Source organism: Camelus bactrianus, chromosome 5 (assembly GCF_048773025.1).
Source record: "Camelus bactrianus isolate YW-2024 breed Bactrian camel chromosome 5, ASM4877302v1, whole genome shotgun sequence".
Classification (NCBI taxonomy): Eukaryota; Metazoa; Chordata; class Mammalia; order Artiodactyla; family Camelidae; genus Camelus; species Camelus bactrianus.
The window spans coordinates 77,782,456-77,799,715 of NC_133543.1; the positions used below are offsets into that span (position 1 = coordinate 77,782,456).

A 17,260-nucleotide genomic window follows, 5' to 3' on the forward strand; every position below is an offset into this window, starting at 1 on the left:
TGTGTACTTAAAATAAAGAGAAATGTTAGAAGACAACATTACCAACTCATAAAAATCCTACCACTCTATGTCAACACCAATCAACAAAATTTTCTGCAATAATGGATATGTTCTTCTGTATCTGCATCCTGTATTGTGGTAGCCAGCAGCCATACATGGCTATTGAGCCCTTTAAATGTGGTTAATGTGACCAAGGAACTAAATTTTACCTTAATTAAATTTAAATTTAAATATAAATAGTCACACGAAGCTAGTAACTACCAGGTTGGACAGTGCAGGACTACGTTTTATGTGGCCCAGTACTAGTCAGGATAGGCTCGGTTATACTGCAGTAACAACTTCCAAATATTGATGGATTAAAACGAAGTTTTATTTCTCTTTCTTGTTATATAGTCATCATATGTCATCTGGGGACTGTTCTACATCTCCCCAGTCTGGGATCATCTTGAACACCGCTGGTTGCTACAACAGAAGGAAAAATAAAAAGAGACCTGGAGGGTCTTGCACTAGCAATCAATTGAATGCTTGACTGAGAAGTGACACATATCACTTCCGCTCACAAGTCACTGACCAGCAATCATACAGCCCTATTCACCCACCAGAGGGCCAGGAAGTGCCTTCCATTATGGAGATTGGAAGACAGATATAATAGGAGAGTAGCACTAGTGACTGGAAAAGCAAGTATCGCTAAAATAACTCATACAGCTAATTGAACAAAAATAAATCATGTTTTTAAAAGTCAGGTGTATGTCTATACAAAAGAATCAACAAAAACATAAGGGGAAAGAACATGCACAAACACCAGGAATGTTCCTTTTACAAAATCAAGGAAGAGAGGAAGACTGGAATGACGTTTTGGTGTTTCGTATATAATTTTTATTAAGCTTTTGAATAGGCAAATCCATTCATTAAAGGAGAAAAAGAAGGAAGCATGAGCATGATTTATCTTTCATTATAATTAAAGAGAATAATTTTGTCAATTTCTACTTTTTAAAAAGTCCTTAGAAAAAAAAAGCAAGCCTAGCTGTTTTTGCAACAATAGGATCTTACTGAATATAATTCCAAGTCCACAGCTGTTTAAAAGCCCTTATTAGACAATCTTGGAATTAGATGGGACCCTAGGGGTCAGCTATTCTAATTTCCAATATGGGAAACTCTCATGTCTTCCAGGGCACAAAGGAAGTCTGCTGCTGTTGTGGGAGCTCATTTCACTGGTGAGGAGGTGAAATTGTTGAACTCTTCTAGCTGTATCAAAAGTAGCACCCCTGAGCTTTCAATGTGTGTGTCTGTAACTGGCACTAAGGCTGCCCTGCGGAGCGTCAGCCCTTGCTCTGTGAGAACCCTTAGTTCCTTGAAGAGAATTTCTCTGCCCCTGGGTTTTCTCTTTTTGGATGATTCCTCCTTGTGCCCCGGTCTCCATGCCCTCTATTCTCCTGGCAGCCCTCCTTGGAGCACGCAGCCCAGAGCTGGGGGTGGGGAAAGCACAGACTTCGGAGACAGAGCCTGAGCATCAAATCCTAGCTGCTTAATTTGGATTCTGTGTTCTTCTCTGTAAGGTAGGGAATAATTACATCTACCTCTTATCTTGTTAAGAGGATTAAACAGGATTAGATCTGTAAACTAATAGATGCACAATAAATATTTACTTCAATATGATGTTTCTTTTCAAGTGTGATGGGTAGAGTTAAACTTAACAATTGTTTAGATGTGATCTAATTCCCTTCTCTGGGACCTTATCTTATTCCTTCATTTATATCGCCTACAAGTATTAGCATTATCTTTTGTGGGCAGCCAGGCATACTATTAATAAATATTATACTTAAAAGTGCCAATTTCCACGAAGTCACAGCCTTACTTAACTTGTTGACACATTAAGCCTAAAGAGTAAGAAATTAAACCAGATGAAATTTGATAGGAATAAATGTTGTATTGACTTGTTGCTCATTAGCTTTTTTAGTTTGCTGGGGGCGGTTTTTTGGTTTATTTTACAGACTATTTTTTCAAGCAATTTTAGATTCACGGCAATATTCAGCAGAAGGTACAGAGATTTCCCATATACCCTCTTCCCCCACACGTGCACAGCCTCCCGCATTATCAACATCCCCCACAGAGTGCTACCTTTGTTACACTCTATGAACCTACACTGACTCATCATTATCATTATCCAAAGGCTGTAGTTTACATTAGAGTGCACTCTTGGTGTTGTACATTCTATGGGTCTGGACAAATTTATAATGACACGGAGGCACCGTTATACTATCATGCATAGTTTCACTGTCCTAAAAATCCTCTGTGCTCCATCTGTTCATCACTCTCTCCCTCCTAACCCCTAAGCAAACACTGGTCTTTTTACTGTGTCTATAATTTTGCCTTTTCCAGAATGTCAAATCGTTGTAATCATGTAGTATGTAGCCTTTTCAGTCTGGCCTCTTTCACTCAGTAATACACGTTTAAAGTTCCTGCAAGTCTTTTTATGGTTTGATAGCACCATTCTTTTTTTTTTTTTTTTCCATTTCTTTTAGTGTTGAATAATATTCTATTGTCTGGAAGTACCACAGTTTATTTATCCACTCACCTACTGAAGGACATCTTGGTTGTTTTGAAGTTTTGGTGATTATGAATAAAGCTGCTATAAACAACTGTGTATAGGTTTTTGTGGGAACGTAATTTTTCAGCTCCTCTGGGTGAATACCAAAGTGCACAACTGCTAGAACTATGGTAAGAGTGTGCTTAGTTTTATAAGCCAAACTGTCTTCCAAAGTGGCTGCACCATTTTGCATTCCCACCAGCAGTAAGATTTCCTGTTGCTCCACATCCCTGGCAGCATTTGGTGTTGTTAGTGTTCTGGAATTTGGTCATTCTCATAGGTGTGTAGTGGTACACATTAGCTCTTAGTAAGATCTCAGTCTCTGGAATAATGATTCAATGCTAAATGTCAGCTGCCTCTTAAAGAGTTATGTATTCTACAGATTTGATAGGTTTGTGATGACTGGAAAGATCGCAGATGTTGGAGACAGCCAGACATGAGGTTCACACCTTAACTCTGGTGTACTATCATGGAGGAGTGAGTTTAACTTCTCTGATCCTCAGTTTCCTTTTTTGTAAAATGGAAGTAATAAATGAATAATAACAATACTGACTTCAATGAATTATATGAATAAATTGTGTGCCTTCTCTGATTTTATTCAAGGGATTAATAAAAACATTTGACTCGGGAGTGAACCTTGTACCACAGCACTGCCGGCCTTTGTCTAGGTTGTGTGACCACTGTTTTTGGAGCACGTATATCTGCCCCATCATCCAGCCCATCCAGTTTCATCTTTCAGGTATATCTGGGCAGGCTGCGGCAAAGGCCTTACTAAAGTCAGTAGTCAGTAAGGTAGATTTTTTTGGACTATTTGTATGCATTTTTCCTTCTTCCATCTCAGACTTTGAGTGCATAGGCACTATTTTTTAAAATCCTCTCTTAATTAGATCCTCCTTGTTCTTTGGAAGGAAATATAGAGTCTCTGGTTTCTAGGCTACTAGATTTCTGATCTCCTGAGTAGATGATCCCTAGATGAAGTAATTTGAGTCTCCCTGGCTTCTTTCAGAAGGACCCATTGTAGAAAATGAGCACGTGTTAGCTGAGACAGATCTCTCATTTTGTTTGAGACTCATGTGTGTGCACACACACGTGTGTGTCTGATGGTGCAAGAGGACTGGAATTACAGCTTTGGAACTCTTTGCTCCTATCTATTCAGTATCTCTACCATCAAATCAGAGCTGAGATTTCTCATCACTTTTGCTATCATCACAGACAATTAGGGTTCAGTAGAAGGAGATGGGCTGAAATGTAATTCTAACCAGCAGGTCAATCCAAACTCCTGAAATTTGGCTGGGGTGGGGTGGCAATGTGTTTGATAATCTAGTTATTGAAAGAAGCGCCCCTAGGAAGTCATAACAAAGAGTCTTAAGCAGGTCCTTTTGTTGGCAACTTTATCCAAGACACCACCTTCCCTGGAGACTTTTCTAAACTTTAGGCTAATCCTGCCCTTGCCACAGAAGTCCTTTTGTTGGGGGAAAATTGTAAGTGAACACAAGAGTGACAGGCCTCTGTAAGCACCAGCTCTGTCTCCAAATTCTTTCAACTGTCAGCTTCCCATCTGTCCTGTTCTCTTCTGGCCCAGGGATCTATCAAATAATGAAATGGATGAAATTATTCAGAAGTCCTCTTTTCAGGTGATTTCAGTCTATATCTAATTTTTGAGCCAATCACTCAATTAAATTCTAGGCAAATGGCAACAGCAACAACCTTTCATTGCTTTTTCTTCAAGTATTATGTACTGTTGCCTTGGACATCATACTGAAGATGATGGTATAAAACCCTTGGTCCAGTGTAGAGTTAGATTTGGAGTTTCTTAGGAAGATGAAGCAAATTAAAACGGAAACAGCAGTAAGGTAGCCCTGAAAGTGAATGAAAAGTTATTTTAAAAAATCAAAATAATGAATAACATTTTACAGATTGAGTAAAGAATCCTCTTAAGTACTATTGCAAAGTTATTAATGGAATTATATATAGATATGGGTAGAAAAGGTGATAATAGATTTTAACAGAGGCAGCCTCTTTAAAAATAGTCAAAATCTATCTCCAGATATACAAACTACAGTTGTACCTCACCACACTCTGCTCAAAACACACCCAGCTTTGAAGTAATATGTGTATAAAGGGCTCGGCACGTGGTATTTACCCAGTAAATTTTAGATTCATTTCTCTATTGTAGACATTAGTATCCATTTTTTTCCCCATATACCTGAAGCTTACATTTTTGAGGCTCTTTTGAGAGTCCTAATTTTGAGCCATTGCTGCTAGTTATAAGTCCTAATATCCCAATTGACATTTTGAATCTCCTGGAAAGTGAATATTTTAACATAAATTCAATTTAGTGGAAAAGATTTACAGGCCCCAAGTGTCCCTGTGATTACCACTCTTAGTCCCTGACTCCAGCACTCCCAGATTTCGCTGATCCCAAGCCGTTTATTAAACAGTTTAATTGCTCCAGCTTTTCCCTATTGTGGTTCATCTCCCATGGGTTTTATCTCCTTACATTAGCACCCAGGCCTAGGGACATCAGGAGATTGCTCCAACAGAGGCTAAATCTCCCGCCTCCCTTCTTCAACTGCGGCACAGGCACCAAGTTTGTCACACTGCATTTAATTGATTTTCAATTGTGACCAATTTATACCTACAGGTAATGATTCTTTGTGGAAAGTGACTATAGATCAGAGAGGCAGGGTTATCTCCCTGCCTTCTGGCTGCTTAGTAAAACAAAATAACAACACCAAGAGAAATCACTGTCACTGCTTATGGAGTTCCACCATCTGGGACCATTTCCATCAATGTCTTTGATAATTTTATGAAGGGCAAATCCTTCATGTTATAGATTGTAGCTCAAGTACAGTCTATCCTCATAACTAGTGGGTTTTAAAGGGCATAATTACACAGTAAAATCTCTGCTCTAGAAAATATTTTACTTGGGAAATTCCACATTATTATTGTATTGCCTGTTGTAATTCCAATTGTATATTGTCAAAATACAAACTTCAGTATTTCACAAAATGCTCTGAGGAACAGCTATAATTCTAAACTTCCTCGATCTTTCCAAATTTCTAAACACAATGATCTTAGAAGATCCAAAAGGCAGACATCCTTGATGTGTATGTGCCTTTAATAGAGAAATTGGCAAAGAGCTGAATCCTGCCATGTAACATTGGGGCAGGGGTGGTGCAGGGAGCATGCCAGTTGTTACCATCCAGGCCCCAAAAGTCCTGTTAGGAAGCACGGTGAGCTATGGCTGCCAGATGCTCAGCCAAATCACCTCTAGGGCTGGCTGGCTCTGTGCATGGGTTCCACTTTGATTCCTCTATCTAGACTTCTGTCCCCTCTACCCACCATGGAATCCCCAGGATGAGAAGTGTTTTTGTAACTTCTAGGGATGTCTGTACGACGGTGGCTTTTGGAGTCACCCCACCTGGCTTTCTGTGCCCAGCAGCAGAACTCTTTAGGGTGTGGTTGCTTTGGGAAAATCCTCCACAGCACCCCGTCCCCTCCTCCACTTCAGAAGACTGGCTGCCCTGGGCTGACAGAGGAGACTCCCAAGGGCAGCTGAGTCTGTGACATTGTGGGTGGCTCCTGCCTCCCTACCAGGTCTTTGTGGTTCCCAGAACTCACCCTGGAGACGACTCCCTGTAACTGATGGTACAAAAGGTGTAGCCTAGGAAGCCTGTAGCAGTGATGACTGGGTCTACCTTCTGGGTGGAGCCAGACTCTGACCCAGGTCTTCTTTGGCTCCTGGTGGCAGGCCAGGTGGTAATTTGCACCACTATGGTGACCAACCATCCTAGTTTACTTGGGACTGTGTCAGTTTTAGCACTGAACATCCCAAATCCTGGGACACCGCTGAGTCGAGCAAATGGGGACAGCTGGTCACCCTGACCTCTGATTTTTGTCTTATCAGCTGACAGCAGAACTCTGTAGTTAAGGGAATTAACATGCCAGTGAAGTCAAGTATTCCACATAGATCAGTTGAAGGCCTTACGGTGGGTGACCTGTAAATGCTGTCTCAGAAGTCTTATCACTCCTCTGGGAGTGGGAGGTGGTGCACGCTGCCATCCCTTTTTCACAGCCTGCAAACCCAAGGCCCCGGTCCCCAGAGTGGGAATGAAGAGGTGGGCACAGAAGAGGGGCTCTGAACCCGTGGATCAGGTCTTCACCCGACAGTGATGGATCTTCATTTCCATCCATGAGGAGCCTCACTGGTGGAACCACTTACCTGCAAGGATCTTGGTGATCTCGCCTTTTCTTTTCACCAGCATTTGCTAAACCCAGCTGGGTGGTGACCTTTCCGGTAGGAGGCCAAAAGGTCACACATTTCTGGCTTTAGCCTCACTCCCGAAACTGTAAACAAAGACTCTTCTGTAGGGAAGAAGAGAGAAAAGCACCAACATATTATTTCCTGGGATCTTTCATGGTGTATTTTTCATGTCTGTTTCAATATTTGTCACCCGAAGAGATGTCAAAATGTGAGCCAGACTTAGCCACCAATAATTTATACTGACTCATGGAAAACTCACTTTACTGAACAGCTGTCAAGTGCCTCCCATTCAATTCAGTTCAATGCATATTTACCGAATGAACGCTTGGGTAAGGCATTATGCTTGATGTTGAAGATGGTAAAAATAGGAATAGAACTGGGAGCCACACACACACAATAACAAGGGCCAAAAGAGAGGTGCAAACAAAGACTAATGGCAGCCCTTGTCCTAAGTCTCCCAAGGAGCACAGGAAAAGCAGGGACAAGTGCCTTCTGAACCTTGAAGGATGACGATGCTCTCAACGTTCAAGGACTTCCAGGGAGAGTACTCCTGGCTGAGGGATCAGTGCGAACAAAGGCATAGAGGAAAGAAAGCGTTCGAGAGAACTGCAAGTCGTCTTGCAAGGTTAGGGCAAGACAGACTAGAAGATAAAGTTGGGAAAATGGAAGGAAGTTAGTATCAAGCCAAGGAGTCTGGACGTGAGTCCCAGTGATGACAGGTCATGAGCATCGTGCTGGGATACTATGTTTTGGGAAGTTTCAAATTCTGTTACATTAGTACATGTGGCAATCTATTTAAATAGACTCAAAGGTACAATTTTTGTAAATTAAGAAAAATATTTTGAAATATATGTATACTGCCTGTGCCTCTGACCCATGTATTTGGTTAGCTCAGAATGCTGACAGTTTGCATTTTTATAAGTGCCTGTGTTTGTTAAATGTGTGTTGTCCCTGGGTGCTTACTATGCTAAAGTTATGGCCCAAGTCCTCCGAAAGTTAACATTTTAAGGGGCTCATCTGCAAAATAAGGATAATAAAACTTCCAGGCAGGCTGCTCTAAGTTTAAAGAAGATAATCTATGCTAAGCATCCTGGGTTGTTCTTGAAGCACAATATATTTTTAATAACTAGTAGCCACCGTTACAAGCTTCAGCATAGATACCACTTGAGAAAAACATCAAGAATCAACAGCCACATTGTCAGCAAAGCACATCCACAAAACCAGTTCAGGACATCCTTGTACTCAGGCATTGCTTTTCTAAGGCTCACAAGCTGTACAAACCAGGGTTGCTCTAAATATCGCACAATTTAACAATAAGAGAAGCTCCAGCTTTCGTGCACCAGAAAATGCCTTCATAATATTGTTTGCTCGAAGCTGCTCACACCCTAGGGGAAGAAATAGACCTACAACACCGGCTCTGTCTTCACTGCCTTGGGTAATCTGTGGTCCTGACTCTGCGGTCGGTTTGGAATTATGCATTTGCTAGACTGGAAAGGGGAGACATCAAGTTTGGTTGATGTGCTAATGTATTTTCCCAGGTGCATTTTAATGCACAATTTTGTATTCAACTTTCTTTTAGCTCATGTCACAGCCTAAACAGTCAAACAGTTCAAATAAACAGTGCATGTTAAACCTTAGATTACTCTTGAATTGACTCAAGTCCAAACCATCTTGAGAACTTCCCTCAGGGAGAAGTGTCCTCTTGTCTTGGGGACAGTGACAGGAAGACTTCCCTCAAAAGCAGCAGCTCCTCAATAGCAAGGAGGGAGGGAGAAGAGAGAAGGGGGGAGACAGAGGGAGAGAGAAAAAAGGAGGGAGGGAGAGAAAAGGAAAGAGAGAGGGAGGAACATTGTGTGGCAGAACCGTGCTGGGAAAGCAACCAGTTAATCAAAGAGATTCCAATTTGGCCGTGGACTGCCCGACTCTCCTCCCCAACTCATAGAAAAAGAAAAGGAAAACAAGAGGAAAAAAAAAAAAAGGAGGAAAAAAGCAGCCGAGTGGTTCTCCCACAGCAATCTCACAAATGCAAAACCTTCCATTCGCTGACTCCTCATTAGCTTACTGAATCTGACAGCATAATTATCGCAGCTGCTTTGTGCTTAGAATAAATAAATACAAAAGTAGGTGTTTAAAAAATATTTTGAGAAGGGAAATTCAGGCATCTAGACAGTCAGTAGGACAAGTTTATTTAAAACTTTTAGATTCTTATGTATTTAGATCATTTCGGAATGAGATAATGAGATAGTTGTCTTTCAGTCTAATTGAGTTCCTGCGCTTCTGGCTGTTGGCTGTCACCGCTTTCCAACTCTGCTTTAACTTTCCTCCCTTTAGAAATCTGATCCTGGTGTCTCCATTTACTCTTCCTGGGCTGATAACCTGGTGAAGGCTTGGTGCACTCGAGTGCAGAAAGTGACTGAATGGGATTGAGGAGCTAAATAACCCTTCACAGGAAACAAGATAATCAAATCTCTTCCACTTGCCTGTAATGGCTGAAAGAGAAAGCACAAGTTGAAAAGAAAGCTTGGAAATTAAACCGTCATTTCAAAATGTCTTATAATTTCCCTCGTCACGTGGTTTCTCTGCTACTCTTACACATCATCAATCCATCAGCTGGAGTTGCTTAGTGCATTTAATTATGCAGAGTGCACACAGCCTCCGTGACTACGTGGTAATTTTAGCTCATGTGTATGTATACACGCTTCATATCTTCAAAGCCCAAAGGATCACACAGTACTTTAAATTGAAGTTGCTAACTAACATGGAGTGCACTTAAAACTCTGACTAGGGGCACAGCACATATGCATTTCCGATTAAAGCAGATGATCTTTCCTTTTAAAATTAATTAGTGCCTATTTATCTTTTCCTCTCCCTCCCTCCTCTCATCCTCCCAGGACCGCATTTATACGAACCCTTGAATTCAGTGAGTTAAAAGCTTTATAAAATAAACATTCTGTCAATCTGGGGTACAGGAAACTAGTGTTAACCCATTGTGCAGATCGAGAAATTGAGGTTTATGAAGACCAATAACGCATGTGATGCTGGGGGAAAAAAAAAGAAAACACAGGTTCTTTAATTCTTAATCCAGAGCTTGACTTCCTGTACCATGGGTCTTACCTCATTCCCTTAAACAATGAAGGCAGTATAACATCAACATTAAAGAAAACTTTGAAAAAAGGGGAAAAATTACCCACAATCCCCATCAACTAGGAGAGCATTTTATTTTTGTACTCTACCTTTCTGTTTTGTTGATGTGCATAATACGTTTTCACAGGTGCATTATAATATGCAATTTTCATACTCGACGTTCTTTGAACTTGTGTCATAGCATAAATGTTTCCATATTAGCCCATGCTCCTGGGAATTATCGTTTTGCATGGTTACATAGTACTGTATGCTCAGTCAATATCACAGCATTTATTCAATCAGTTCTCTTGTGTTGAATACTTAGGATCGTTTCTTTTATCCTTATTTTAGAATTTTTAAAATTGCAGACAACACTGCAATGAATATTTTTATGCATCTAGAGTTTTTTTTTTTTTCTCCTGTTCAGTTGTTTCTTTGGATAATTTCCAGGAACCAAAGTATAGGGTTGAATGTTGTGACCACTTTTATGGCTCCTAATAGGTATGGCAGAATGCTTTGTAAAGGTTGTCCCCGCATATACCACCATCTGCAGAGAATCAATTTACCACAACCTCCCCAGCACTGGGAGTCATTAAGTTGAGGGGGAAAAATAACTACTTTAACAGTTATTTGTATTTATTTAATCACTACTAAGACTATTTATTCCATGTGTTGGTATGTTCTTTTGGTTTCCTTTGTGCAAATTGCTATTTTATGCCTTTGCCCAATTTTCCATTGGATTCTTGATGTTTTTCTTACAAAATTGAGTGAGAGTAAGAAAAAATAATAGCCACCACTGATTAAGAAATTCTAAAACCCAAGGGTGACTGTCTTTAAAAAAAAAAACAACCAAAGACAAGATGACATTGAGTATTAAGGAAGAGGTCAAAGGCATGAGTCTTTATTAAACATAAAATTGAGCCCTCTCAATTGTGAGATATTAAACATGTTACCTGGGGACATGGGGAATCTTCCCTGGGAAGGCTTTAAATTAAACACAGAGCATGAGACAGTAGAAAGGTCACAGGACTGGGAATCAAGATCTTGGTTCTAATCCCTGTTTTGCTACTAAATTCTCATGTGATCTTTGTCAAGCAGCAATGAAGACAGAGGAGAAAGTGGCTTGTGGAGTCTGACCAGCAGTCAAATCGTGGCTCTCCTACTTACCAGCTGTATGACTTTGAGCAATTTACTTAGCGCCTCTCTTGGTCCCAGCTTTCTAATATGTAATAAGGATAATAACTGAGCCTTGTCAGTTGGCATATAGATTGAATGAGAATTTATGTAATGTACTAGCTACCCAATAAAGAGCAGCCACGATTATTCTTCCCTGGCTGTCAGGGACTCATCTATATAATGAAGATATAGAATAGGGAGTCTCAAGACCCTTTTCTACTCACAGAGTCTCTAACTCTTTCCCGAAGCACTTATCTTTATTTGGAGATTCTTTCAGACCATGATGCTAACAACTTCAACCAACTTAAGAGCCTGGTAGGGCTGAGGGACTTGGTTTACTCAGACTTCTCCTACCAACATGACTCTATGCAGCAGCATCAGCCATGTCTCAACCCAACATCTGTGTTCTAATGTGTTAGAGTGGGTTGAGGACAACACTGAACATGGAAGATGAAGAAGTGTGTTATGGAGGACACTTCCTAACTTGCTTCTTAAGTATTGATTAATGGAGGATTTAAAAGGCAGAGAGAGTGGTCTGAGTTAGGTTATAAACTCTTAGAAGCAGAATAGGGTCAAGACACCTGGCTCAGAATCCTTCTCCCCTCTTCCCCACCAAACCCAACCTTGGAAACCTGGCCTGTAGAATGACAAAATATTCTGGTTAAACTTTGAATAGACTAGACAATAAAAGCAATAAACAGAGTAGATTTGAAATCATCAGCACACAAAGAGCTAAACTAAGCTTTACTATTACATGTTAAAGAATGTTTAAATTGTTGCAAGAAGGCAGACAATGGTAAGGAGTGGATGGAAACCTAGGATGGAATATGAGTCAGGAATGAACTATTCATATTAAAGAGAAAACACCTTCGATGATAGTAGCTGGCATTAAGAGGAGGATGTCATTCCTCTCCCTGGATATCCTTCCTCCCAACCACCCAGCGACCATCAGCTTTCAAGACCCACTCACAATGCCATCCTGGATCCCCACAGCTGGAGTTTAATCTCACATCCTTTGGACTCCCAGAGCACTTCACATTTTTTATATACTTGTCTCATTTCCTTAAGGACTGTAAGCTCTTTGAGGACAGAGTCCATGACTAATTCATTTCTGCCTCCCTCAGTCTCTTATCTAACAAGCCCTCAGTAAATCTTCCATGAATGAACTGGAATGTAATTATCCAACTATGTTGGAAACATGAGTCTAGGATGGGTCCATGGTCTCAGAGATAAGCAAAATAATTGGAATAGGTTCACAATAGAATAATGAAACAAAATAATTTAAAGGTAAAAGAAATAGAATCTATAATGGGTGCGTTGGGGGTGGTGGTCAAAGGAACTCAGCCTTTGGAAAGTGATAGCAAGGGAACTTCAAATATATTAGAGAGATAATATTAAGCGAAGGCCTGAGACAGCAGGGGAAGGTATAGCTCAGTGGTAGAGCACATGCTTAGCATGCATAAAGTCCTGGTTCCTGGGTTCAATCCCTAGTACCTCCATTGAAATAAATAAATGAATAAAAGCCTACTTACCTCCCCTCAAAAGAAATTTAGAAAAATAAAATATTATAAAAAAGAGAAGGCATGAGACAAAAAATTACTCATATATTAATGGGGCAGTATGAATAAGGCCTGTTGAAGAACCACCAAGTGTAAACACTAGGATGATGTGATGAAGGGTAGAGGTAAATGGCGCACTTTCTTCCATTCCCACAGGTACCAAAGTCTATGACGACAAGAAGGACTTTGGCAAATTGTTTCTGCAAAATTACTTGTGAAACAATTGCGAGCTTTTAAGTTTTTGGATTTTTTCTTAAGATGCTGAAACCTGTTTTAAAGGAGAAGGGGGATTTAGTCTAGGAAGGAACGGGAGAGACTCAAGTCCAGAATTTGGAAAGTAAAATGGGACCAACCCACAGAGAGAGACAGCCTTTGATGTCCTGACGACCAAGAACCATGGCTTAAGGACCAGACTCTTAAATCACGTGGCACTGACTGCCCGAGATGAAAAAATACTTTTGTGGATCAGTGTCTGTGGTTCAAAATGGCAGGGTTCCAAAATCAGTCTTAACTCTGCAAGGGTAACATTTGGAAGGCTCCCTGCAAGAACAGAGTGGAGCCAGTTTCTTGAAGGGGCAGCTTAATGATTTTCTGCTCCCCCCACTCCCAAATCATTAAGTGGCGTTCTTTTCCGAGAGCCCAAGTTCATGTTGAGGGCAAAGGGAATTAAACGAAGACGCTGAACCTGCAGCTAAGATTAGAGAGTTGCCAAGGGCCTAATTTTAGGTCCTAGCTGCCCCAGCTGACGTCCTGCGCTGCTGGCTCAGCCACGAGGCCGGCAAGTGTGGCCATAAGCCGATGACTGAGCGGGACGAGAGTCTCCCCGGCCATCTGCAAAAGCAATTAGCTTGCTGTTGGGTGTGTTTTTAAGAGAGACTACCAATAATTTCTCCTTCAACAAATGTTTCTTCAGGTGTTCAAGAGTCAATAAGGGAAAATGTCAGCACTTGGCAGAAATTCCCACACGTTTGCCATTCTAGTATTCATGCTACTCCACTTAAAATGGTCTCCGAAAGGGAACTAACCCTAGAATTCCTGGATTTTCGTGGCAAGTGACCCCTTGATTTCCTCTGGCCATAAGCTTACTGCCACAACCTAGAGACAGTGTTGTTCGGGACCTCTCGGCTCCATGGAAATAGACATGGATGGATGGGAGCTACCCTTGCATTTGGGAGCAGTTTCTGTGCCACTCTTCTGCTGGGTTTAAGCTGTCCTTCCACTCTTCATACAGTTCCCAGCCTCAGGTTTCAAGCTTAAATTGTCTTCCTCAGAGGGCAGACAATGAGAGCTGGCATCTCCCAGATCAAAGGGGAAATAGAAGATATTTTAAAGTGTCAACTTTGTTATCCTGCAACCAGAGTAAAACTGGAATAATAAAATGATACAAATACAACCCCCTAAGTGATTCCATACTGCCACCAGAGAGCAAAATTTCTTGTATAATTACAGCAGGGAAACTCTCCTTACAAGCCATTCACAATAGCAAGTCGTTTTTTTGCACAATTTTTATGCCTGGGGCCACCCACCCCGGGGATGGAAAGTCTGTGTCCCTGTGGGCTGGGAACTGTGATAACTGGCTGGTGCTCCCCGTATGCAAAGGAGGCTGTTAATAAAGGCTCATTGCCATGGACAATGGAAAAGTAGGCTGGCACTGCCAGGCCAAGGGAGTGCACCCTTAGAAGATGTGCCCTTGGTGAGGGCCACTGTTCCCAAGGTGCACAAACTGGCCCCAGGGGCTGCTCTTTCTTCCTCTATTTTCCTTTCCAATTTTCTCAGTAGCTTTGCTTTCCCTGTCTTCTTGTCCACATCCTATCTATCGATCTGTCTCTAAACCTATTTCTGCACCCCCCCACATGCACGCGCGCGCACGTGCACACGCGCACACACACACACATCCCTGATCTGCCCCCCTTCCCCGTCTCTTGGTGCTGGCCCTTTCATCTTCTCCCTCGGGGATTTGAGATGTCGCTGCAGGAAGTGCTTGTCGGCCGAGGCAGCAGCAGCAGAGCCCCGTGGCTTTGACAAACCTCATTTAATTGGGAGGAAGCCAGGAGAATTTGAAAGAACTGAAACATCCACGAAACTCCTTTTATCAGGCATAATTTAAACTCTGCATGGAAAAACCCCTATATGTATAAAGAAAAGTCAACTTCCCTCCTGCTGTGAGCACTCCTCGTCTCCCCCCAGCACAGGCAGGCTCCTGCAAGAGTCCATCTTTTCATTTTTCTAAAAGTGTCAAAGTAGATTTGGGCTCTGTGGCTGGGTGAACAGAGAAGGAATACAGATCGGTCCCTCTCATGGTACACCCACACGCGCACATGCGCTCTCTCTCTCTCTCTCTCTCTCACACACACACACAAGTAGAGACAGCATATCTGTTTCAGACGACCAGGAGGAATCAAAACTCAAGTTTCTAACAACACATCAGTGTGCACAGTGATTGTTTCCTCCTAATTACTCTTCATCAAGGAAAAGCTGGTGCCCAGAAAACTCTGAGGATCCCCAGTGGTTCTCAGTACATAGAATGATAGATCCTGGGAGGGGGCCTGTGGGAGAAATTTCTTTAAGTGGAGAAAGGGGATGTGAGTGTGTGTGTGGGTTGGTGGGTGGCTATGTACACCCTCAGTGCGTACACGTTCGTGAAGTGGTAGTTAGAAACCCCAAGCCCAAGAGAAGAAAGCTAAGAAGAAGGGATCTAGGGGTTGGGACTGGGAAGAGTATTGAGATGGGAGTGGGGGCGGCGATGAGGAGGAAGCTGGGGGTGAGGTACCAGGAAGGGAGTAAGACTTGTAGGTCCCCTGGAATGTCTGTTATTCTACTCATATGCCAAGCCATGTCCCTCCCCTCCTTCCAAATTCCAATCCAGAGTCACCTCCAGTTTAATCCATATTACTTGAGTTATTCTAGTTCCTCCAAAGAATTGCCTTTAGCACACACATATTCTCTGAACATCTGCAGCTGATTATGCACAGACTTCAGCTGTTTAGATATGATTTGTGCTAATATGTGTATGAGGGTGTCCTGTTTCCTCTTCTTCACCCTCTTTTCCTCCCACTTCATAGGATCCTTGAGGTCAAGGACAAGCCTCCTTTTTGCCTCAAATTTTATAGCACTTAATATGTTCTTGACACTTAATAGCAACTTAATAAATACTGATGACTGACTCCTCTTACAGGGTTAAGTAAGACATTAACCCCAGTTGTATGATTATGGTTATTTTTGGAGATCCTAAATGGCTACTTTAATAATAAAATACCTCAAGAAGTCCCAAACTAGGAGCTCTGGACTGAAGCAGGGCAATGTCCCAGATACAGTGGAGCTGTGTTTGCAAACCCTGGGGACTTTGGCCAGACCGTATGTCCAAGCCTCCTGGACGGTAGCTCCCCACCCCATCCCAGTACCCTGTTTCCAGTCTGAGTCCCTAGACCTTCCTGACAGTCCCCCGCCAACAGCCGGGGCCGTGACTGCACTGCCCACATCCTCCGCACAGCCCTTCCTGGCCACGTTCTGAGAAACACGAGGAGTGCTCCAGCCACATGATCCCTCAGCAGTTTTCAGATTTGGAGGATGACTTCAGGCCCAGGCAGCAAAGCTGATTTCAGGGTAACTTGTGTTTCCCGTGGGCAGCCAGCCTGAGAGGGCGCTCCCCTCTCCCCGCGCCCCGCCCTGCCCGGACTTCCTTCGGCGGCGTCAGGTTACCAATCAAGACAGGCCCAGCTCTCCTCTCCCGATACACCAGTGTCTCCTGTCATCTTACTCTCCACGGAAAGGGAAAAAGGGATTGTTAGAAACTTTGGTTTTGCCTCTCCTGGCAGATGCGAGTGAAAGCAAACTCAGAGGCAACTTTCATCTCATCCAATTTCTACATGTGTGTAGGTGGGAAATATTTGGATCATTACAAGGAGGTCTGTGTCACCTCAACCCTCAACTTCTGAGTTTTAGAAAATCTCAAACAAAACTCAGGCAAGATTTGGTCCCATCTTGCTTCTCCCAGATCTAAGCTCACTTCTGGTTGCAAAGTCTATGCTTCTTCAATGCTCAGAGAAAACACGTAGGCACTGAGACTTATATGTGTATGTGCGCGCACACACACACACACACACACACACACACACACACACACACACACATACACACACACACACACACACACCCTCGCTCACCATCAGGCAGCTGGTGCAGCTGAGCCGGCAGGGCACTGAAATAACTGTGAACCAGTGCTTCCTGGGCGGAGACGCGGTCTCTCGGAAAGCCTTTCAGCATTTGGGAGGCCAGGTCTTCGGCTTCCGGAGCCCTGCCCAACCTGGAAAAGTGAAAGAGAAAAAGAGTTTCTCCAGAGGCCTCCCTTCTGAAAAATAGGAAAGAAGAAAAGTAAAGAAAAGGAGATGGTGAGAAGAGCTTCAGATAGAATTTTCCTGGGATTAGTGAAGTTGATGGCAAGTGGGAAAACAACCCCCACACCAAAACCCTCACCTTGTCCTGTTACTAAGATGAAGGGGTAATTTCAGGATTCTATCATTCATCCCCTACCCGACCCCCTCCACTATG

General features: G+C 42.5%; 1 protein-coding gene across 2 annotated transcripts in view; it reads right to left on the reverse strand.

The window, feature by feature from the left end:
* Window positions 1-256: 256 nt before the first annotated feature.
* CDK15 (cyclin dependent kinase 15) overlaps window positions 257-17,260 on the reverse strand; it is an 81,615-nt gene continuing 64,611 nt past the window's right edge. For both annotated transcript variants that reach the window (XM_045508037.2, XM_010971839.3), the window contains exons 12-14: window positions 16,876-17,015; window positions 6,813-6,955; window positions 257-4,173 (exon numbers count right to left, since the gene is read on the reverse strand). In XM_045508037.2, coding sequence (XP_045363993.2) covers window positions 6,846-6,955; window positions 16,876-17,015 — 250 coding nt within the window. In that variant the 3' untranslated portion in view covers window positions 257-4,173; window positions 6,813-6,845. The remainder of the gene's footprint in view (window positions 4,174-6,812; window positions 6,956-16,875; window positions 17,016-17,260) is intronic.